At 45.2% G+C, this 23833-nt stretch overlaps 1 protein-coding gene and 1 long non-coding RNA gene across 9 annotated transcripts in view; one reads left to right on the top strand and one right to left on the bottom strand.

The window, feature by feature from the left end:
- Positions 1-3149: 3149 nt before the first annotated feature.
- Positions 3150-6543, bottom strand: LOC307208157. The gene is made up of 3 exons (XR_013835020.1): positions 4882-6543; positions 3403-3529; positions 3150-3279 (listed from the first exon to the last, which is right to left on the bottom strand). It is a non-coding gene; the product is annotated as an uncharacterized lncRNA (long non-coding RNA).
- A 215-nt stretch (positions 6544-6758) lies between these two features.
- The window catches only part of RAPGEF1 (Rap guanine nucleotide exchange factor 1), a 111548-nt gene continuing 94473 nt past the window's right edge, over positions 6759-23833 (top strand). For 2 of the 8 annotated variants that reach the window (XM_079962536.1, XM_079962538.1), the window contains exon 1: positions 6764-7037. In XM_079962536.1, the coding sequence (XP_079818662.1) occupies positions 7013-7037 (25 nt within the window). In that variant the 5' untranslated portion in view covers positions 6764-7012. Of the gene's footprint in view, positions 7038-21186; positions 21357-23833 lie in introns of all 8 variants that reach the window. The other 6 variants (XM_079962537.1, XR_013835007.1, XM_079962535.1 and 3 more) reach the window with 6 other exon arrangements.

Here is a 23833-nt window from a genome sequence, read left to right as displayed (position 1 = left end):
GAAGGAACAAATGGTTACTCAAGAAGGAATCAGTGAGGGAAGAATAGGATGCTTTTCTGTCTATTATGCCCAAATGGTTCAGGTAACTTATTGCAACTGTTGTTGCTTTAATTCCAGCATTCGATGCCTCCTGGCTGGCTCTATGGTCCTTATCCATAGCTCCTGTCTCACTGCAGACCACTCCCCACAACTCAGTGCTAACTCCCTGGAACTCTGTGTGCATTGAGCTGATGGTAAGAAAAATATTCTCTTAAATACCCCCAAAACAATCGCTGAATCTCAGTTATAGGAAACATATCTTGGCTGTGGATAATAACACCAGGGCTAATGACAACTAAGAATATAACATTATGGTTGCCAACTGGCAGTGGGTGGGGGAGGCTTGGCCAGCTCCTGCAGCGTGAAATGCAGTAATTAGGAGGCAAAGCTTTTCACAGCATTAATGGGAGAAATGTGCCTATTTGGCACCCTCAAAACTCTGCAGGGGTGGAGGCCAATTAGAATGGCTCACTCCCAGAGTCTGATAGATCCAACTGTTTCTTAGTTAGCTCAGGGATGTGTGTGTTCCTGCTGACATGGCTTGTGGTTCTGTCAATGCCTTGGTCACCCTCTGGAGCTGGGAGCTTACTGGAACATCTGACCCTATTCTGCTTCATAAAGCCTATTCAGCTCTAAGACAGCAGCCAGAATGACAGTGGAGGGGAAACTGAGGCTGCATGTGATTGAATGACAGCTAAGCAACCATTTCAGTTGTGTGCATTTACTGTTTAGGCTTTGTTGTTGTTTAGTCATTTAGTCCTGTCCGACTCTTCATGACCCCCTGGACCAGAGCACGCCAGGCACTCCTGTCTTCCACTGCCTCCCGCAGTTTGGTCAAACTCATGTTCATAGCTTTGAGAACATCATCCAACCATCTCGTCCTCTGTTGTCCCCTTCTCCATGTCTTTCCCAACATCAGGGTCTTTTCCAGGGAGTCTTCTCTTCTCATGAGGTGGCCAAAGTATTGGAGTCTCAGCTTCAGGATCTGTCCTTCCAGTGAGCACTCAGGGCTGATTTCCTTAAGAATGGATACGTTTGATCTTCTTGCAGTCCATGGGACTCTCAAGAGTCTCCTCCAGCACCATAATTCAAAAGCATCAATTCTTCGGCGATCAGCCTTCTTTATGGTCCAGTTCTTGCTTCCATACATCACTACTGGGAAAACCATAGCTTTTACTATACGGACCTTTGTTGGCAAGGTGATGTCTCTGCTTTTTAAGAGGTTTGTCATTGCTTTTCTCCCAAGAAGCAGGTGTCTTTTAATTTCGTGGCTGCTGTCACCATCTGCAGTGATCATGGAGCCCAAGAAAGTAAACTCTCTCACTGCCTCCATTTCTTCCCCTTCTATTTGCCAGGAGGTGATGGGACCAGTGGCCATGATCTTCGTTTTTTTGATGTTGAGCTTCAGACCATATTTTGCACTCTCCTCTTTCACCCTCAATAAAAAGTTCTTTAATTCCTCCTCACTTTCTGCCATCAAGGTTGTGTCATCTGCATATCTGCAGTTGTTGATATTTCTTCCGGCAATCTTAATTCCGGCTAGGGATTCATCCAGCCCAGCCTTTCGCATGATATATTCTGCATATAAGTTAAATAAGCAGGGACTGTTTAGGCTTAATTGCAGGCTTTTGGAGGAGAGCAGTGATGGGTCCTACCAGATGTTCCCTGGGATTGGGGATTGATAAACCACTGTGGAAATTGCAGCTCCATGAGGGGAATAGGGATCTCCTAATAATTCTCAGCACCGTTAACCAACTATAGCTCCCTGGATTCCTTGAGGGAACCCATAACTGTCTGAAGTGGTATCATAGTGGCTTTTATGTATAGTGAAGATGAGGTCTGGGGGGAGTGGGGGGAGGACAGAAAACCAGAAGGGAGGAAAAGTAGCATATCATGGATGAAATCATGGATGCCTGAACAAGAACACTCCATACACAGCAAGATTTTGTTTTAAGTTTCACTTGTATTCCTTTAAAACAATGTTGTTTAGTATTATGAAAAACACTAGAGTTAATTTAATAAAAGAGTTGCCTTTCACATAAGTTTCGAGGTGATTTACAAGCACACAGCAAAAGCAACAAAAATAGGTTTAAGAGAAATACAAACACAAAGGTGTGTATTAAAAACAACACAAACACCCTAGAACCGTGGTTGTACTGCTCCCTGGGGAGGGGATTGGGGGGGCACTGGAGATGTAAATGACTTTGAATAGCTGGAATCACTGGATCAACTTCATCAATTTTGTTGAATTAATTAAATTAAATACTTTTAGTTGGATTTTGAATAAATGTGCAATTAATTGTTACTGGTTTGGATTGGATTGGATTGGATTGATCTTTATTACGGCCATTGGCCCGTTACACGACAGTTTCCCATACCAACATGTTATACTTAGACCTCCAGATTTAAAATCGCCTAAACTTACAAAAGACAAACAGTTACTGGTTTGAATTTTATTGTGTTCTTATCTTCTGGAGAAGAAAAAGATAGAGAGTAAACATTACAAAAATCTCTAGTGAAGTCCCTGCAGTTGGCTGGAACCTTGTATGCCTACTTCTAGAAACTCCTGGCAGCCAAACTGGTGCCAAAGGCTTTCCCTTGGACCACATCAGTGGTTGTATGGGCAGCCCATGACCTCCATGCACACTGCCAAGGCCTGCATCCTGGGGGTGCCACTTTTGGTGCTGCTAATGCAGCAAAAACAGCACAGGAGGCAGCAGTTATGAATTACTGGTCTCTGCAGCCACAGCAGGCGCTGGGACTCTCCAGCAGTTCGACTGCAGCCCCAGAAGTGCACTCCATTGTCTCTCGAGACAGATGGATGCCAACAATAACATTAGTTGTGCAAACAGCTGCTCTGAATCATGTTTTCTATAGAGCAGGGTAGGAGGCACTGGGGATGAACTTATGGAACTAAGGGGGTGGTGGCTTGAAAAAGTTTGGGAACCACTGCCCTAGGCAGAGACCTTATTTTATATTTATAAATAAATAAATAAATAAATACATCAGTCAACTGGAATGGTTTGTTGAAACATAAAAATTCTTTTTTAAAAATCATTTTTATTGATTTTCCAATTGAAAACATCCAATTAAATATCCAATCAATTAAAAAATAAAAAACTAAAATAAAAAAGATCAAACTATAGTCCAAATTGTATTTATTAATTTCTTGGGGCTCCCCACGGTCTGGATCTCTGGAGCTTATCTCCGCATCTTAGTCCTGCTTCTCCTTGTTGTTTCCTAAACATAAAAATTCTTCATTTGTTTTCAAAAACTACATATGCTGTTCTACAAAAACAGGGACTTCCTTAACATGGAGCTCTATAATATGGAAAAAGCTTACCTGAAAGGCAGATTACTCACCAGAACTGTCACCTCAGGAACAGAGGGGGCAAGCCAGAACCTTTCCCACAATTATCTGCAAGCAATGGGGTTCTGTAGCAATCACGCAGGGGGTGTCCAACAGGCAAGCTGGTGTGGTACAGGTTCCCTAAAAGGGTTAGAAAGTTTTGGAAAGTAAAAATATTTTTTAAAAAAATATTATGCCAGATTTATGCAGCATAATTTCTTTCCCCCCCACAACCACTAGAGGCCACCCACTCTCTCTGTCTGGCCAAAATAATTTCAAGGCTTTCCACTGGAACTGTCAAAGAGTGCACCAACCAGGGTCAGGATTACAATTGAACCAACAAGAAGCCATGCCTTTCAGGCAGTTGGTTATAGAGGAGGGCACAGTGCCCAGTGTGAGGGGAGAATGTGTCATTTATTCATTAATTAAACCTTTTCCTCCCAGTTACACTGGCATGATACCCTGTTTCCCATCATACATGGATACACAGTCTCACTTTTTTAGGGGCTGAGGGAGGGGGGTAAACCTGCTTTTTGTTATTCCAAAGTCAAAATAGGATCCAATCTGGATAAGAACACAAGACTGTAAGAGCTGTTCAACAGTGGAACAACCTTCGACAAGAGGTGGTGGACTCTCCTTCTTTGAAGGTTTCAAGCAGAGGTTGGATGACCATCTGTCATGAATAATCTAGTTGAGATTCCTACATTGCAGGGGGTTGGACTAGATGACCCTCAGGGTCCCTTCCAACTCTACAGTTTTATGATTCTATAAGTCCCATATAGTTCAGCATCCTTTTCTCACACTAGCTAACCAGATGCCTCAATAGGAAGTGACCACATGCAGGATCTGAGTGCAAAGGTTTATTCCCTACTTCCACCAACTGGTATTTCTGCATTTCTGCCCCTCTGACTGTGGAGGCAGACCATAGCCATTATGACTAGTAGACACTGATAGCCTTATCCTCTGTAATTTGTGGAATCCTCTTTGAAAGCCATCCTGTCACTGTTTCCTGTGGGAGTGAGTTCCACAGTCTGACTATGCTCTGTGTGATAGAAATATGCTTGCATGTGAAAGGGAGCTCATAATTGCCAATGCGTTCTTATTCTGAAGATTAAATACACAAGTGAATGCAAGGCTGAGGGAAATGTAAATGCTTTGCATTGAGATAAATAAACTAAAACCAGCAAAGGAAGGCTACTACCCATCTCTTAATCTCTCCATACCAGGAGAAAAGCTTCACTTGAACAGAAATATTTAGAAGACCAGGAAACCTACCTCCAGTTTGGTCTCTAAATCAGGGCTAGGGCACCTATGGCCCTCCAGATGTTGCTGGATTACAATTACCATCATCCCTGACCACTTGCCAGGGTTTTTTTCTTCTTAAATATTTATTTTTATTTATTTAACCAAAAACATATAATTCAATTAACATATTATGGTAAAGAAATAAAAGAAAAACAATACAGTTGAATGAAAATGAAAATTAAACTCACACAATCCCTGGGATAGCTCGGTCAGTAGGGCATGAGGCTTTTAATCTCAGGGTTGTGAGTTTGAGTACCAAACTCTAGTTTGGGCTAAAGATCCCTGCATTGCAGGGTAGGTTGAACTAAACGATCCTTGTGGTCCCTTACAACTCTATGACTTTGCTTTGCTGATATGGAGGGGGCAGTGAAAGATTGTTTTGTTCATAAATTGTTTATGTCCTCAAGATCTTGCAATATTTTCACCTGAAGCTGAAAAGTGACTAAGAATTCTAAGCAGCAGGAGTATTTCACATGAGGCATTTGAACTCTTGGCTATGTTGATGGGAGCTTGGAGTCCAACATCTGGAGAAGGCCATGGGTTCCCCAGTCCTGCTCAAAATGGCTACAGATTACTTTGCCTTTAGTTCTGATATGATGTTCAGACTCCTCTTAACCATTTACTACAGCTGGGGGGGGGCAGAAACCTTGGCCTTCTAGACGTTATCAAATGATGGCTCCCATTAGCCCTAGCAAGCACAGCCAGGGATGGGCAATTGTAGTTCAGCAACACCTGGAGGGGTAACAAAGCTTCACTACACCTGGTCCACAGGCAACCCAATTGCCCCTGCGTTGAGTTGGTTATGGTGAGAAGTCACCTTGAAACTTTATAATTGCTCCTTAGTAGACACAGAGACTGCAGTCCTATCCATGCTTACTTTATTAGCGTTGTTTGCATTTATTTATATCCCATTTTTCCTCCAAACAGTTCAAGGTGCTGTATGTGCTTCTCCCTGCTGCTACCCCCCCCCCCATTTAAACCTCACTCAACCATGAAGCTCACTGGGTGACCTTGGACGTGTCACTGCCTCTCAGCCTAATCTACCTCACAGGGTTGTCATTAGGGTAAAATGGGGAGAGGGTGACTTATTTATGCCACCTTGAGCAACTTGGGAGTAAAATAAAACCTATTATTGACAATCCTATATATGCACTTCCCTGGGAGTAAGCTCCTGCTGGACTCAGTGGGGTTTAACACAGGATTTCCTTGGAGGGGTTTACTCCTGTGTAGGCAGTGTTTTGCCCTGAGGGACCCGCCTCTGACTAGACAGGACTTTGTTGTTGTTAAGTTGTGTCCGACTCTTCGTGACCCCATGGACCAGAGCACGCCAGGCACTCCTGTCTTCCACTGCCTCCCGCAGTTTGGTCAGACTCATGCTGGTAGCTTGGAGAACACTGTCCAACCATCTTGTCCTCTGTCGTCCCCTTCTCCTTGTGCCCTCCATCTTTCCCAACATCAGGGTCTTTTCCAGGGAGTCTTCTCTTCTCATGATGTGGCCAAAGTACTGGAGCCTCAGCTTCAGGATCTGTCCTTCCAGTGAGCACTCAGGGCTGATTTCCTTCAGAATGGATATGTTTGATCTTCTTGCAGTCCATGGGACTCTCAAGAGTCTCCTCCAGCACCATAATTCAAAAGCATCAATTCTTCGGCGATCAGCCTTCTTTATGGTCCAGCTCTCACTTGCCTTTTTGCCCCACTGAATTCAACAGGGCTTCCTCCCAAGCAAGGTCACAGCGCCCGCTTCCCCGGAGTAAGGCTTGCTGAATTCTGTGGGGCTCCCTTCCTAAGCAGAGGGGCTGGTTCATGACGAGGTGAGGCCTTCCCCCTGCCCCACTGAGTCCAGTGGGGAGGGGGGCTCCCTGCCTCCCAAGGCAGGCTGCCATCCAGCAGGGAAAGAGAAGGCGAGAGGCCTTTTCCCTCCCCTTAGCCACCGCCACCGGCTCCACTGCCTTCTCCAGGGCGGGCAGCAGGGCGCGCTGTGCGGCCTCCTCTCCAGCCTCTCTCTCTCACACACACCGGGGCCCGGCCGAGGGAGGGGAAGCGAGACGAGGCGGCGGCGACCGAGGAGGAGGAGGACGAGGAGGCCGGGCTGAGCCGCTCGTCTTAGGCCCCGCTGCGGCGTCTTGAGGCGGAGCAGACTGGCTTCCTTCCCGCCCGGCTCGGGTGTTCCCTCGCGGCGGCAGCTTCGTCGTCGTCGTCGTCGTCTTCCACCTCCGCCGCTTCCTCCAGCCGGGCTGGGCCTCTGAGCCCCGAGCTCCCGTCCCAAGCCCCCCTCTGCAGGCGGGCGGGATCGGAGCCCAGCCCCGGCGCGGCCGCGACATGTCCGGCAAGATCGAGAAAGCAGGTGGGTGGACGGCGGGAAGGCCGCTGAGAGAAAGGGGGCAGGGGGAGGCCGTCCGCCTTTCCTCAGTCGGCGGGGCGGTATTTTGGGGACGGGGGGGAAGGGAAATTGTGTGGGGTGGGGGCGCGCTAGAGACCAGGGCTTTTCATTCACACACCGTTTTGGTTCCTGATTTCTTTCATCAGCTGGATTTATATGGGTCTGAGAGAGAGAGAATCACACAGACACACACGCCCCCCCCCCCGCCCATGCTCAATGGAGGCAGCCCCCACCCGGAAGGGTCTGGCCGCCTTACAGAATATAGTAATCCTCCCGCGCCCACGGCAGAGATCCATTGAAGTTCGACTTTCCTCTTGTCCCCTTCTCCTTTTGTTTTTCTTAAAAACGTTTTCCTCTTGCCCCATAGAATAGCAGCCCCATCTCTTTTCATTTTAAAAAAAAGTCTTCTAAATGCCAGAGAGTAGTAGGCCCTTTCCTGCCCTATAGAAGAGCAGCTTTAAAAAAATATATGTAAAGGGTAAGGCTGCAAATCATAAATAGCAAATGTGAGAGATGCACACACACATACCCCCAGTATAGGGAGCCCTATAGAAAAGGCGTCTTTCCTACCCCCTTTGGAGGAACACACCCCCTTTCCCCCTTTTTTATTATAAAAAAATGCTGTTTCTAATACTGTGGAGTAATAAGGGTTCCTGCCTCTTGGCACTGCTGTCAGTCCAATAGGACACATACGTTTGGGGACTAACTCAAACCATAGGTCCTGGGATGCTCCTAATTTCCTCACATACAATGCTCTTTATTTTATGCATAGAATCAGAGCCATCTTCCCTAAGTTCAGTATCCCCCTGATATTTGCATACAGCCTTTTTTCCTCCTGTGGAATAATTCCTATTGCACCCTATTTGTTTACTCTTTCAGTCCTGTAGGAGGGTGCTATAAAACAGGTTTACTCCTGCCCCATGGAATAGCGGCTCTACATTCATGTACCCCTGTTGTAAAAGACATTGAAGGCTTCTTGACCTAAAGGGGGGACTTGCACCAAGCCCCACATACTACTGGGAGGGTTTCTCAAAACCAATCTTAAAAGAATGAACTGGATTCCCCACCCCACCAAAGGACACTCTTTATTTCTCAGGCCTGTGTGTCAGGTATGCTCTCTCCCTCAGAACTATATAAGCTTCTCAACTTCTTTCAGCACAGAACCATTCAGAGCAGAGTTCCTCCTTCCCCATATGGCAGCAGCAGCAGCACCTCTCCCCGAAACTTCATTCAGAACAGACTCTTTCATATAATCATAGAATTGTAGAGCTGGAAGAAACCCTGATGATCATCTAGTCCAACCCTCTGCAGTGCAGGAGTATGCTTCTCTCCCATATGGCAATTGGACCTGCAGCATTGGCATTATCAGCACCACGATGTAACCACTTTCATAGTGCAATACAGTAGATAATCTTGTTTCCTGACCTGAACAATCATCTCCAGCTTCATAAATCAGATTCTTCTTATTACTGTAGAATAGATGGTTTCCCCAATGCCACAGAGTATCTTGTTTTTCTTCCAACTCTATAAAAAACCCAGCTCTCATGCTTCATAAAGCTCTGTAAAACAAACTTCATTCCACTTGCAGATTAACACTTTTTCCCCATCCTGACCTGGGCCTTTTAAATAAAATCTATAGTGTAAATTCATCCTAGTACAGTACTGGATAAAGAGTTTATTCTTCCAACTCCTTATTATTTATTTATTTATTTATTTATTGCATTTATATTGCAGCTTTTCTCCATGGAGCTCAAGGTGGTATGCATGATTCTCCCCCTCATCATTTAATCCCCACAATAACCATAGAAGGTAGAACAGGCTGAGAGGCAGTGAGTGGCCCAAAGCCATCCTGTGAGCTTCATGCTGAGTAGGGATTTGAACCTGGGTCTCCCGGGTCTTAGCCCGACCCTTTAACTACTATAGCACATTGGCAACCCAGTGCCCTCCAAATATTTTGGACTCCCATCAGCCCCAGCTTCGTTGAGTCCTATAAAGCAGACTTTGTGGGGGAGCTTTCTCAAGTAGTGTTCAAGGGGGTGGTATTAATTTCCACTGACCTACTGTATTTCACTATTAGGATTTGGTGGTATTTGGTGGTGTTGGGCTGGGACTGTGGAGGTCTGGGTTTATAGCCACACACAGCTATGAAAAGTTGTATCTGTAGATGCTACTTCCCAAGGCGCTGGGTCGGTCTGTTGAGAGTTGTAGTTCAAAATATCTGGAGGATATCAGATTGAGGATGTGTGGTTTACACGAGTAACCTGTCAAAGACCTTTGGCTTTCTCCCTCATCCCTCCAAACAGGGTCCTTTGCAGGTAGCATGGAACAACAGAAGGAGACTTCTTGCATTCATGTATATGCTTATCCTCTATTGATTAGCCTCATGAAAGTGTTCTTTGGCATTTTCTTGATATTTGCAGAAGCCTCACAGACTTAGAATTTCCAGAGTTTCTGCTCCTGATTTGCGGTATGAAACTGGTGGTGACTGGGGGAACTGGTGGGTGTTTCCAGATGTGACTGATATTGGGGTGTAGGTGGGGAAATGCCTGTCCCAGCACCCATTGAAGGGGGGATGGGGTTTTCCTGCTGAATTGCATTGCCACTGAAGTTTGAATAGAGAGGTTTGAGTTGAGGCCTCCTGTGAGGGGAAACTCCAAATGGCACTTGAAATAAATTTTCTACTTGTTTATATATTTTTCTTGCTTTTTTGCATACGTTGAGAGGGGTGCACTGGAAATTAGTTTCTCAAGTCTTTCATATTATTTCTGAAAACTAATACCCACTGTTCTGAAAGTTGTATTTTTGCACATTTATTAGCTAAAAACAAGGCTGTTAATGAGTGGCATAGCTTTGTGCATAATGACTGATTTTTAAATTCTAAATGTTCTGTTTAGTAGAAAGAGTGGAATATATTCTCTTAATATTCCTTCCTTCCTCTTCTTTGTTCTCCAGAATGCTGGATCTGGCTGGGATCTCCCTCTCCCTAGTCTTGAAAAGAGAAAGGTTAGGAAGACATTCCTCTGCTTGAAGCAGTGAACTGGGAAGCATTTAACTGGGATGCCTAGTGGCACTTCAGACTCCTAAAGGGTCTCCTCTGATTTTAAGCTGTATCTGTTTACAGCTGCTTTTCGGTGTACCAGAGGTGTTATATTTAAAGATTCAATTAGTGTTTTGCAAATCAAGCAGTGAATTTATTTGGTTTCATTATGTAGCATTTAATTAGCAGAGAGAAATCAATGTTGTATTGTGTTCTGTGCTGTAAGGACTCTCTGGATATCTTCCTTGGGGGAATGTACAGTAACAGTTGTGGTGTCATGCCACCACCCTTTCCCCACCAAACAGGCACTGTTCAGACCTGTCTGTCTCTACTTGCTTGAAAGGCATAGAGAGATTTCTGGGTCTGATGATTTTTAAATGCTTTTTGTCTTGACTTCTTAGCTCTGTGCAGCATCTGAATCTGTCTTCCTGTGATAAGGTTTTGGAGGGACCCCTTGGAAATAAAAAGTGACTTGGATTTCCTAGCAGCTGATTTCAAGTACTATGCACTGTGCAAATCGTGTCTCTTGTACCAAGTACGGTAACTGTCTAAAACAAGTGAGCATCCCATTGTGTCAGAGGTCAGATTGTTCCCCAGATACTGATTAATTGCTGAGTAATATCTTCTGAATGCTTGGAGCAGAATACTGTGACAGAGGGACACGGGTGGCGCTGTGGTCTAAACCACTGAGCCTCTTGAGCTTGCAGATCATAAGGTCAGCAGTTCAAATCCACCCAACAGTGGTGAGCTCCCGTTGCTTTGTCCCAGCCCCTGCCAGCCTATCAGTTCGAAAGCATACCAGTGCGAATAGATAAATAGGTACCACTGTGGCGGGAAAGTAAATGGCCTTTCTGTGTGCTCTGGCACTCGTCATGGTGTTCTGTGTGCCAGAGCTGTTTAGTCATGCTGGGCAGTTGACCTGAAAAGCTGTCTGCAGATAAACACTGGCTCACTTGGCCTGAAAGTGGAGATGAGTGCCATACCCCATAATCAAATTTGACTGGACTTAACCATCCTTTAAGGGGTCCTTTACCTTTACTTTGCGTGTGTGTGTGTGTGTGTGTGTGTGTGTGATGAATAAAGCAACTGTATATAAAGCAACCTAGGGCAATACTTTTCAGGGGATCTCCTATTCCTTCGGTTAGGGGGCGAAGCAGTAGCCAGGATCAAATATAGCCCTTTGGGCTTCTGTCCAGTCCTTAGCTCTCTTCCCAGGCTGTCATTCCCCTCTCAGGCTTCCTCCATGCCCTCCTTGAGTACTTTTGCCTGTCTAGGATGTATCCTTAAACTGTGCCGTAGCTACCTGTTTGTCTGGGTAGAGGATGGAGACAAGCATGGAAAGGGAGTATTGAAGACTCTGGCCTTTGTACAGCTTTGATGAAGCCCACTGTGCCATTGTCAGAATTACACCTGTTGCCCTCCTACTAGTGTCATCTTGCTCCCAAAAAGTTCCTATGAAGCAATGTGGACTGAAAAGGATTCCCCAACCCAGGGGTAAAGGAAGGACACAGGGGTTTGCCTGATGCTGTTGGGAGGCAAGGATCCCAACAGCACTGTGGAGCACTGTGAACCTCTGGTGAAAGATTAACTGGCTGTCCCAGCAGGTTAATTGGAGAAACGAAATGTCATGTCAGCCTGCCGTTTCGGGACAGCTAGACCTGGCTGTTCTTTCTCTTCCTGGCTGCAAATAATAAGCCCAGGTATTATATCTTGAAAGGCAGCTAGCAACTTCTGCAAGCTTATTTGCAAAACTGCCTTCAAACCAGGGGCTTTGGAATCTTTTTCAAGAAGTTGGTATGGTAAAGCTAAAGGACTCCTGGACGGTTAAGTCCAGTCAAATTCGACTGTGGGGTGTGGCACTCATCTCCGCTTTCAGGCTGAGGGAGCCAGTGTTTGTCCGCGGCCAGCTTTCCGTGTCATGTGGCCAGCAGGACTAAACTGCTTCTGGTGAAACGGAACACCGTGATGGAAGTCAGAGCGCACGGAAACGCTGTTTACCTTCACGCCACAGTGGTACCTATTTTATTTACTCACACTGGTATGCTTTCGAATGCTAGGTTGGAAGGAGCTGGGACAGAGCAACAGGAGCTCACCCAATCACACAGATTCGAACTGCTGACTATACAATCAAGAAGTATTATAAAAAATCAAGGGCACATTCCAGCCAAGAAATAACACTCAGGTGTGAAGGAGGGCCAGTGAGGGGTGTGGCCTCAGAGAGGGTGCATGGCTTGGGGAGTATTCCAAGGACCAGAAAGAGAGGCCAGAAGGCTGCATTTGGCTCCTGGGCTTGAGGTTCCTCACCTCGTTTGGAATTTGCAAGGCTCATTTCGCACTTGGCTATTAGCCACTTGCGACCAAGTGAAGATGACCAAGCGAAGGGCAGCAGGATGGTGTCTGACTTCATCATCTGGAGGTGCATGCCTGGGGATCCTTGGATCTTGACTGTGTTCACACACTAGTAACACATCCTGTAGAATTCTGTGGGTTATGTTTTATCTGCACAATCCAAATGAATTTCAGTAACCAAAAAGTCATATTGAAAAATACGACTTTTGAGCTGTCTGGCCCCAAAATGGCAACTAGGCATTTCATTTTGGTGACCTTGATTTAAGAAGCCATTTGGTGCCTAGCTTATAATATTTGAATTTCTAACATTGCTCTGTTGAAAGTAACAGGTGGTTATGAGACTGATTCTATGCATGCTTATTTGAAAGCAAGCCTTGTTGAATTTGATAGGATGTGTACTCCCAAGCAGGCATACATAGGGTTGCAACATTTACATCATCTTAAGGTTAATTAATCCACAGTAATTGATCTTACGCAAGCTTGCTTTGTCTATAGGAGTATTTCGCAAACTTTTGATAGTTGAGGCATGCTTCTTCTAAATTAAAATGGGAGGTTCCCTCTGTTTCTTTTTCCAACAGGCTTATTTTTTAAAGCATTGAAGCAGCTTCCCCTCCTGTGTTTTTGTCAATAGGCAACCAGCTTCAAGGGTGGGTAATTCTGACGAGTGTGCATACTGGGAGTGATTAAATGTCTCAGCTGCTTCTAATGTAGAGACTTCAGAAGGGCAGTAGCTCAGTGGTAGAGCGTCCCATATTCCATCCCCGGCATCGTCAGGTAGGGCTGGGAAAGACACTTATCCTGGAGACCCACTGCCAGTTAATGCAGGCAGTATGGTAGGGTTGTTATATACAATATTGAAGAGCAAAAAAGAGGACACATTTGCCAATTTCCAAAGGATGTTCATATTTCAGCACCATATACTACTGTTTGAAGCAAACACACTCCCCAGAATTTTTTTTATTGGTTGTGGGAGTCCCATGGGATATTGCATTCAGAGGCTCTGGGCAAAATCTCATGTCTTAACCACACAGTGTTGTAGTGAGGGAGCTTAGGCTAACATCATTTTGAGCTTTTCAGACTGAGACCAATTTAGATTTTTACAACATAATGTGTCAGACAATACTAGCCTAAGTGCATACTGCCCCTCCCTTTAAAAAGGGAATGATTTTCAGAGCAAACTGATACTTTCTTCCCCTTTCCAAAGAGACATTAATGAAATCTCCTATCATGAAAAGATTGGGGGGGGAGCAGACTTAAGCATAATACGTCTTCCTAAATATAAAGCTTTCTTGATTGGCCAAGAACATCCCTTCTCTCTCCCTCCCCCCCCCCCCCCCCCGCTTCTGTAGAAATGGCAAGAAGTGGCAATTTGGGAACGAATCCTGATGGCCCCAAACAGAAAGAAAAAAACTGATTCTCTCCCCACCCCTATAATAGTAAATAACCCTCTTCCCCCACCCTAAAGAAAAATGATGTTTCCTCTCCCACCGGTCTGCGCTCCCAACTCTCCCACACTTAGCCATCTATTTAAGTTCCAGAAGGGCCGTTGCATCCTCACAGCCTTTGGTGGGCCAGGTGGGGAGGCAACAAGTTCCACACCCAGCACACCAGGTCCATCTTGGGACCTTCCTCATTCCCATCACTATAACTAATTGTAGGAAGAAAAAACACAGAGGCAGACATTTTCCAAAAGTTTAAAAATCTGCCTGGACAGTAATTTCACCCCTGAAAAAGAGGACATGTCTGGCAAAAAAAACTGGATGTATAGCAACCCTACAATATGGAGCATATTGACCCAAGGAATCTGACTCATACATAGGAAGTTACCTTTTATGAGGTTGATGAGGTAAATCATTTGGAGATGCAGAAAGTGGCCTCATTATTAAGATTTTCCCATAATCTAGTGAATTACAACTGCAGAAGATACAAATCAAATAAGTAAAATAATTATAGGTCCTTACCACCCACAAAGGACAGTAGTCCCTGCCAGCTCTCACCTGGGATTTTTCCTTTCTCCTCCCAATCTCTCACCCTGGGAGACCAAAATTTCCAGGGGTCTCTCTCCATCAACCACAGCTAATGATGGCCACTTGACTTTCAGTTTCACCAATTCTTTCGTGGCAGAGGGGGGAAAAGATTAAAGATTTTCAAATACAGGAGTTCCTATAATTCATTTTAATATTTCTTGTCCACCATAAATCAAGCCTTCTAGTTTGCTTTAGATACTTTAAGAATTAGTTCCCTCTCTGTTTTCTCAACAACAGAAAGTGGTACTCAAAGATTTTCAAATTTTAGATTTTCCCCAGCAGATTTTTTTTTTGGGGGGTGGTGGTGGTGTCTTGTGACAGTTTCTGCATCCCAAAGATGTTTTAAAAAGAGAGGATGTGATTCTTATTTACCTATAAGGTGACTGTGTGGCATTTTGGCATGATGGTGTTACTCCATAGCTTGCCAGCTCATCCTATCTTCTGTCCAAAATGCAAGCATAGACAGCAGGAAAACGGCTTTGATCCAAGTGTCTTGAGGTTGACTCCCAGATCATGATGATCTCCAGAGTGATCTGTCGGAATTTTTTCAATCACCACATACGGTAGATTCCGGCGTATAAGACGACTTTTTAACCCTGGAAAAGAGGTTAAAAAGTTGGGGGTCATCTTATATGCCGGGTATGGGTGGCACGGCTTGGAGCCTGCCCCCCCCCCCGCTGCTCCGAAACAGCAGCAGCGGGCGGTGGGCTCTGCTCTGCGCCGGGAGAATGTCGCCCGGCGGGGAGCCCCCCCCCACTACTTCGGAGGCAGCAGCAGAGGCGGTGGGCTCTGCTCCACACCTGGCGGCTTTCTCCCGGTGCGGAGCTGCCTAGCATATTAGGCGACTGGGCTTCTAAGATGAACCCCCAAATTGCAACTGCCAATTTGGGGGGTTGTCTAATATTCCCAGTCGCCTAATATGCCAGAATCTACTGTAATTATCTTCTGTCAGTTGCAGCGAGCAGATCCACAGCTAAATCGCCATTCCTCTCTCCCAGAAGTGGCCCCAGAGATGCTCAAGGGATTGGAGTCTGTGAACTCTGATGCCAATTTACCCTTATCTGCACCTCCTAGGTTGATGTGTGGATCAGAATAACAAATTATTCCTTCCAATTTTGTAGTTATCTGAATTTTGAGATTGTTATTGACTTTTAAGGTGTTTAAAATGCATATTTTATAATGAAATATTTAAGAAATAAGTACACTGAGATAAAATACATGCTTGGGTATAAATTTCATTTTTCCAAAATAACATTTTAATGTAGACATGAGATGGAGGCAATTTATGAATGGAAATCGAAATGGACAAGAAATCTGTATACTTGGCACTCAATCCTGGAAATAACTGGCAGGCTTGCACTAACACTGTGATCAGCTGATTTCTGCTTTCAGGCTGGTGCAAATGTATCTTACTGCTCACCGCATGGCAACAAGCTGTATGTATTAAATGTACACCATGGGTGCAGTGCATAGCTTTTACATCCGGTAAACATTGAGTGCTGATGTGTGGTGAGGGAGAGCCAACTTGGATATCAAAAGAGTCTGGCTCCTGGATCAGGCCAAAGGCTTGTCTAGTCCAGCATCCTGTTCTCACAGTGGCCAACAAGAGGCCCATGATGGGAAGCCTAAAAACAGGACCTGAATGCAATACAGCAACTGCTGTTCAGGGGCAATTGGGCAGTGGAGGCAATTGAAAATAGTGTTGAAAATACTGTGGTTATAATCTAAAAAACAGTATTGCTAAAATAAACAAAGTAGCCAACCGACTCATTAAGGTAACACGCGGGTGCCTGTTCGGGTGTAAGAAGGGAATGTGTGTTTTGTGTTATTGGGATGGGGAGGGAGACAGCTGGAGTCTAATGGAATGCAAGGCAGCTGGCTTGTGACTTAACCAAAAAGCTGAATTTGGAAAGAATTTCTAAATTTATTTTCTGGGTGTGGACAGTTCCTTTGGGCTCACCATCAAAGAGAAGAGGGGCTCAAAATCTGGCTAAAAATATCTGTTGGTGCAACCCGGCTGCCCTTTTTGGCTAGAGATTTTTCTCCCCCATGTATCCTGAACCCATAATTTGCTTTTTCCAATGTAGTTGTTGCTGCCAGACTCTTTTGATGGCAGAAAGGCAACGGTTAGTGATTGCCACCATCTTGGAGGGCTTTAAAAGAGGAATAGGCATATTCATGGAGAAAAAGGCTATTGCCTCTACTGTTGGAGGCAGTGTACCTCAGAGCATGGGTTGCTGAGAATCACGTGGTAAGAGTGCTAATGTACTCAGGTCCTGCTTGTGGCTTTCCCTTGGAGGCAGGAGTGGGGAACCTATAAACTTCCGAATGTTGCTGAACTACAATTCCCATCACACCTAACAAACACGGCCAGTGGCTAGAGATGAAGGGAGTTTCAGCAACATCCGGAAGGCCAGAGGTTCTCCACACCTTCTCTAGGGCATTTGGTTGACCACTTTTAGAACAGAACGCTGGACTAGATGGGCCATCAGGACTTTTCTTGCATTATTATGTGAGTGTGCTGCTGATTTCCTTAAGACATCTACTCTGCTTTGCAGTTCTTTGAGTGGGAAAGGGGATCATACAATGCACCAGATATTGTGGACACCCAACTCCTGTCAGTCCCTGCCAGCATAGCTAGTAGCCAGAGATGATGAGGATTATGGCCCAGCAAAATCTGGATGGCCACAGATTGGCCAACAATAGTCACATTGTTTTGTTTTGGTCATATGTCACCAATTTGAACAACAGTTGGCAATAGACCAATTTACACTCTTTCTGGGGACAGGTAAAAGGTAAAGGTACCCCTGCCCATACGGGCCAGTCTTGACAGACTCTGGGGTTGTGCGCCCATCTCACTCAAGAGGCCGGGGGCCAGCGCTGTCCGGAGACACTTCCGGGTCACGTGGCCAGCGTGACATCGCTGCTCTGGCGAGCCAGAGCCGCACACGGAAACGCCGTTTACCTTCCCGCTGGTAAGCGGTCCCTATTTATCTACTTGCACCTGGAGGTGCTTTCGAACTGCTAGGTTGGCAGGCGCTGGGACCGAGCAGTGGGAGCGCACCCCGCCGCAGGGATTCGAACCGCCGACCTTTCGATCGGCAAGTCCTAGGCGCTGAGGCTTTAACCCACAACGCCACCAGCGTCCCGCTGGGGACAGGTAGCTCACTGCTAACCAAAAGACTCATCTAGGTACTTAAGCTGAATTCAGTCTGGCGGAGAACAAACTCCCTAGCAGTGCTCAGACAAAAACTTGACACTCCACCCCAAAGTTTGGAAACTACCTCAGTTCTTTTGAACCAATTTCTGAGATTTTCAGAGTTTCCCACTGCCACCAATGTGGGTCAGTAGCTCTGGGAAAAGTACCATTCCCAGCTCTCCTTGCATTTGGCATGCACAGCACTGGCTTGACTGTTCTTGGCCATCCCACAATCATTCTGCGGGCCATCTGGGTGGAGCTTGTGAGATACCAGTGGACTGCTGCCTCCACCTTTAGCTTCTCTGGAGTAGACACCTCTTTGGTCTGATCAAGCAAGGCAGTTCTGTTCACTCTGAACCAGAATGCACAATCTGAGGACTGCATGCAGCCCTCAATACCGTTTTTTTGGTGGCCCTCAGCAACATTTGACACCCCCCCCACCAACCTAATGCTGCCTTCCTAAAGCTGGGTGAGCAAGGCACTGTGCTTTGTGAAGGAGGTAAGAGGACTCCGGGTCCCTGCCATAGCCTTGTGCCTTCCTCCCAAAGCCTGACACCTTGTATAGCTGACTTTGGGAAGGCAGCATGAGAACAGGGTGGGGCATCAGATTTTGGACTCACTCCCTAGCCCCTGTGCACGCCACTAGGCAGTGTGTGGCCCACAGGTTCCGTGTTGAAGTACTATTGCAGCTGACTTGGTATGAAAAGTTGGACTGCCCTGAATCTGAATGATCTTCACTTACAAAGGGTTGTAGCAGGCCATTGCCTGCAGGGTATGACTTTTTCAGAAATATGCAGGTCATTAAAGAATTGCAACTGCGTGGGCAGCATAATTGTGAACTAATTTCATTCATTAATTACTCTGCAACTATCTTCAGCCCTGGTTCCTTTATTTATCCATTCATATTCTGTGTTTCCAGAAAACCATTCAAAGCTGATGACAATTGGAATCCGTAGGAAAGGACAGACACACCCCAAACAATCCATTGTGTACAATGGTCATGAACAACTGATTGCATTGAAAGGTCTCAGGAGTTTCTTTAGTGCCTTCCATGGGTTGTTTCGTCTTTGCAAATCTCTTATAGTTTTCTGAAGTGTGTTTTCTAATCCAGTGAACCTCTGTACATGTCTGTGATCTGAATGGCATTAAAATAGCCTGAGGAATGTACTCTGTATTTAGAAACCAGTTCTGTTTTTTTCAAAAAAAATTGCCAACTGTCATGCAGAGAAAAGCTCAAGGGGAAATCAATAGTTTAGATAGGATGTGCCCACTAGGTTCAGGCTCATAAGCCTCTGCCTAGCTCACTGCTTTCCAAGCTTCTGAAAAGAGAAGATTGATTTAAAAATAATGATATTTGGAGACAATTTTCATTCTTATCCTAAAAAAAAGCTTACTTTTAGAGCAAGGTATGAGGAAATTGTGGCCCTCCAGGTATTGCTGGACTCCAGCTACCATCAGCCTTGCTCATGTTGGCCAGTGGTCTGCAATAATGGATGTTGTTTGTCTTCTTATTGTTTTGCTCTCTCTGTCTTGGGAGACAATGGAAGAGTGTGCCTTTGGGAGTAAAGTCAAACTGTTGGAGAGTTACAGCTCTTTCTGTGACTGTAGAGATTGATACAGGAGAGGCATATTTTGTTGCAGGTGTGGCAGATGAAGGCATCTGGTTTTGGTGCACCATAGCGGTTTTTTTCCTGTGCTCTTCCCAGTCATTTCTCCTTTGGTCACTGCTGTGGATACATGACCTGACGTGTCTGTCTCCCAGCACTGTAATCGTCTGCAGGGAATTCCCATATGGCAGGGTTAATGTTGCCAGCCTTCATACAGCGTTTGTGGACATCTTTGTAATGCAGAATTGGTCTGCCAACAGGCCTAGTGCCTGAAGCATGCTCCCTGGAGAGCACATCCTTGGGGATCCTGTGATCTTTCATTCTGTGTACATGACCAAGTCAGCCTAGACCTCACTGAGACAGAAGTGTGAACATGCTAGGAATGTGGGCTCAGGAGAGCACATCTTTGTTTGAGACATGCCATGTGATGCATTGAGGCATCACTCCTGGCAAGTTGCCCACGACTCACTTCGATAGAACAGTGTGCTCAACATGCAAGGCTGGTACACCTTCATCTTAGTATTGGTTGTTAGCATCACATTCTCCCATACCCTTTGGAGAGGCAAGTCATTGCCTTGCCAATATGCTTGTCCATCTCAGCATCGATGGAAAGGTTGCTGGTTATGGTGGAACCCAAGTTGACAACATTTTCCACCATCTCAAGAATGTTTTCACTAATCTGATGCATGGAGTGCTGGTGATGTCCTGACCCAGGATGTTGGTCTTTATTGAAAGGAAGCTGTCTTAGAGCACTATGACTCATGCAGAGATAAATCAGGCAACCTCCTCTGGAGATGGGCCATGAGGGATGTAGTGTAGGAATTGCCTTCTTAGGTTATAATCCTTTTCTAGTCTTCTACCTCAAGTTGTAGGTGGTGTTGTTCATTCTGCACTTGGGGTCAATCTTTATTTCCAGAATCTCAGAGAGAAATGGGAAATATGTGAAATCATATTTGGAATTTGCTGTCCATATAGGAGAGTGCTGGATCTGTTATTTATTAAATTTTTACCCCACTCTTTCTTCCCAAAGAGCCCATGCATTGTGTGTGCACTTGGAAGCTTTGCAGCCTTCCCTCCCCTAAGAACCAGTAGAAGCCAGTGGCTCTGTTGCACAACACATGCAAGCCATCTACCAGTACATGAACTACTTAGTCTGTGCCTTTTCTTATTCCCAGGTAGAACAGGTAATGTTTTCTTGGTTGAACTCCTTGCTGCATTATTAAATGCTACTTCACTGTGTCCTAAACAATGTCGGCCATTCAGGATATATTCAGGTGCTCATTTAGATCAGGAGTGGGCACCCTACAGCCCATGGGGAAGCTGATCCCTGCAGAAAGTAACTTTGTCAGCCCTGAACTTGGAGGTTTGCTGAACATGAGGCCAGTAAAGCTCCTTATGCTGCAGTTCTGAAGTGTCTGATAACCAACCGGCTGTTAAGTGCTTTGGGAAGCACTGCACAAGGTACTTTTGACCAAGGTGGGTGTGGGTGGGACAAGCCATCTATCAAATCACCTGGCATCATAATGATGTCAGGTGATTGACAGGTGAATTGTCCCCTTCCCCTGTAAACATTGATGGGGGGGCGGGTTCGTGGGGGCAGGAGCCTAGGCAGGAAAAACAGTCTGGAGGGAGGAAACCTGAATCAGATGGGATGATGGAAGCAGCAAAAGCTCAGTTTGGACCTCTCTCAAAGAGCAACCTATTCCTCCAGTAACAGGAAGAGGGGAGTGAGAGAGAAAAGGAGTAGCTGAAAAAGAAAAAGGGGTGGCATGCAGTCTGAGGGCATGCAGATCTCAACAGAAAAGGGTTCCTCATCCTGACTAGACTTCTTTTTTATCTTGAAATACTGCTTTCTTCTTTACTAGCTTTCTCTTTCTTCTCATCTTCCCTTTAGACTTGCTCACTTTCTGTCTTCACCTCCTCTTCCCTTCTGTTTCCTCTTCCTTGATGAGTTGCAACTCAGTGTGCCAGTGGGACGCCATGGAATGCATTGAGGCGATGCGGAGGTTCTCATTGTGGCATTCGACCTGTGATGGCACACTGACACATGCCCTGCATCAGATGGTGAGGCCTGCATGTGTGAACATGAGACAAGGGCTTGCCCCAGGACATCCAGTGAGCTTTTGTGGATGAGTAGGGAACCTGAACCGTGTCCAAGCTCAGTAAAATATCAGTGTGTTGTGCCTTTAAAAGTGTTGTGATAGGATTGTTTTCTCCCAATTTACTTAGTTTATGGCCTTTCATTTCTAGACTACCTTTCATCTATATAAATCATATAAAATTCAACAGCACATAACCACAACTGAAAAGAAAATCGAATGACAGTGTCTTGCATACTTCTTTAAAAACTGGCATTCATACAGCCTTTTCTTCCTACTTATCATCTCAAAAGACTGTATAGAAAAATATGCCTTCACATGGCAGTGAAAGATTAATATGAAGTGGAGCAGTCTTATTTCAAGTGGTGGAAGTTCCACAGTTGGGGTGCTGCTACAGTGAAGGCCCTTCCCCTACATAGTGAACTGCTCTTGGGAGTGCCAAGAACAGGGCCACCCCCTACAGATATCAAGGCATGAGTTGGTCCTGAGACATTCAGAGCTTTATACACCAGCTGTTGGCACCTTGAACTGGTGATAGTCCACACAGCCATAAACCTGCCTATGTCTTAAGATGGAGGTTTTGCTCAGTGGAACTGTAGCCAATAAGATGCACAGCAGGTGGAGCATAGGAAACAGGGCCTTTTCTGTAGTGGTGCCTAAAACATGAGAATCCCTTTCAGGATAGATCCATCCAGTTCTGTCTTTTTGCTCACAGTTTGACGGGCTAGGCAAGGCTCATTTCTTCCAGCAGGCTTGCTTTCTGATTGAAGTCACTTTCCTGGTTGCTACCTCTGCAATTTTGTTTTTGTGCATTTTCAACTTTTTATAAATGCTTGGCAAATAAGAACAGTTTGCTGGATCAGAGCAGTGGCCCATCTAGTCCAGCTTCCTGTTCTCACCAGCTAGATGCCTTTTATCTCTCCTGAATCTTCTTGTATTCAGCTTCATTACTATTATAAGAGAGGGATGAAATCTTTTCTGTATCCCTTTTCTCATTCCTCATAACACGCCTTTCTAAACTCAAAAGCCCCAGATGTCATGGCCATTCCTTGTGGAGTTTGTTAGTTGCTTGGAAACTTGACACTGATATGCAGGGGTTCAAATGCCTTGAAATGCTGAAATAAATAGGAAGCCATTTTGCCTCCTGCCCTCCACTCTCCCCCAGCTTTCATAATTTATTTCCCAAGAGATATTTTTATTTTATTGGGGATTGGGCAGGCAAGGGCCCAAGCAGTTTGTCTTACAGATGACAACTGTGTTGAAAATATATGACCAGCTGTGGCTGCATTTGAATATTCTTATCTTCCCTTGATTTGCATATTCATATCTTCATTTAATTTGTGCTTTGATAAGCTGTGCAGGTTGGCATTAAGAAGTGGAACATAGGCACTTCCAGACATGTTTTGGATTGGCTATACTCAGCTGTGAAGGAGGTTTGGCGGGGTTGATGTGTTCAAGACCACAAGGGACGCCCCACCCTTGGTCCCAAAGCACATCTAGTGTCTATTGTGCCTTACAGTTCTTATTGCTCCTCCTGCCTTAGATCATAGGGGTTGATACAGCTCTAGCATCTGTCTTTCCTGGTGCAACATGCCACTGGACCAGGGATGATCAGAATTGTTGCTCATGATCCTAGCAGGTGGAGTGTGAGTGTGACCTTTTGTTTTCAGAGTACTGTACTGTCATGGGGAATAGAGGGTTCAGTCTGGGTAGACCTTTCCTCTTCTAAGAAAGAGCTTTTAGCTGCTGTTCCATATGGTCCCCTTCCTAAGATAAGGATTGCGGTGTTCTCGGTGTGCTTGGGATGAGTGAATGCATGAGCAGAACTGGAACTGACAGCTCACTTGAGTTGGGGTGCCGTTCCCTTCCCAGTTGTGGAAGGAGAAACTGATCCGGGATGCATTGCTAGTCAGTTTCATTAGGGGAAGGACCTTAGCTTTGTGAACATCTGCCTTGTATGCAGGCAGCCTCAGGTTCTCCCCCCGCCCCGCCCCCAAATTTTTTTGTTGAATTTTACATTATTCTTTTATCACAATTACATTATAACAAATAATAACAAATTGGATTCCCCACTCCCCACCCCATGACTTCCCTCAAGTTCCCCTTCTGGTTTTTTTACATATAAACTTGTCCTGCTTACAATACTATACTTCAATATTATATCCTTAAATTGAATGTTGTTATATTCTTATCATTTTAACCTCATCTTTATATCTTCTATGTTTATATTATTAATTGTAAGTGTTTACTCAGACCCTGCTAGTGAGTTCATTTCTTTACATTGATTCTGTAAATACAGCATAAATGGTTCACAATCTTCTTTAAAATCTCTTGTCTTTCTCTCAGAGTCTTTCAGTTAGCTTCGCCATTTCAGCATATTCCATCAGTTTTTATTGCCATTGTTCTTTGGTACGTATTTCATTGTTTTTCCATCTTAGCCGC

The sequence above is a fragment of the Podarcis cretensis genome (genome assembly GCF_951804945.1).
Source record: "Podarcis cretensis genome assembly, chromosome: Z".
NCBI lineage: Eukaryota > Metazoa > Chordata > Lepidosauria > Squamata > Lacertidae > Podarcis > Podarcis cretensis.
This window is presented reverse-complemented; position numbering and strand designations above follow the sequence as displayed.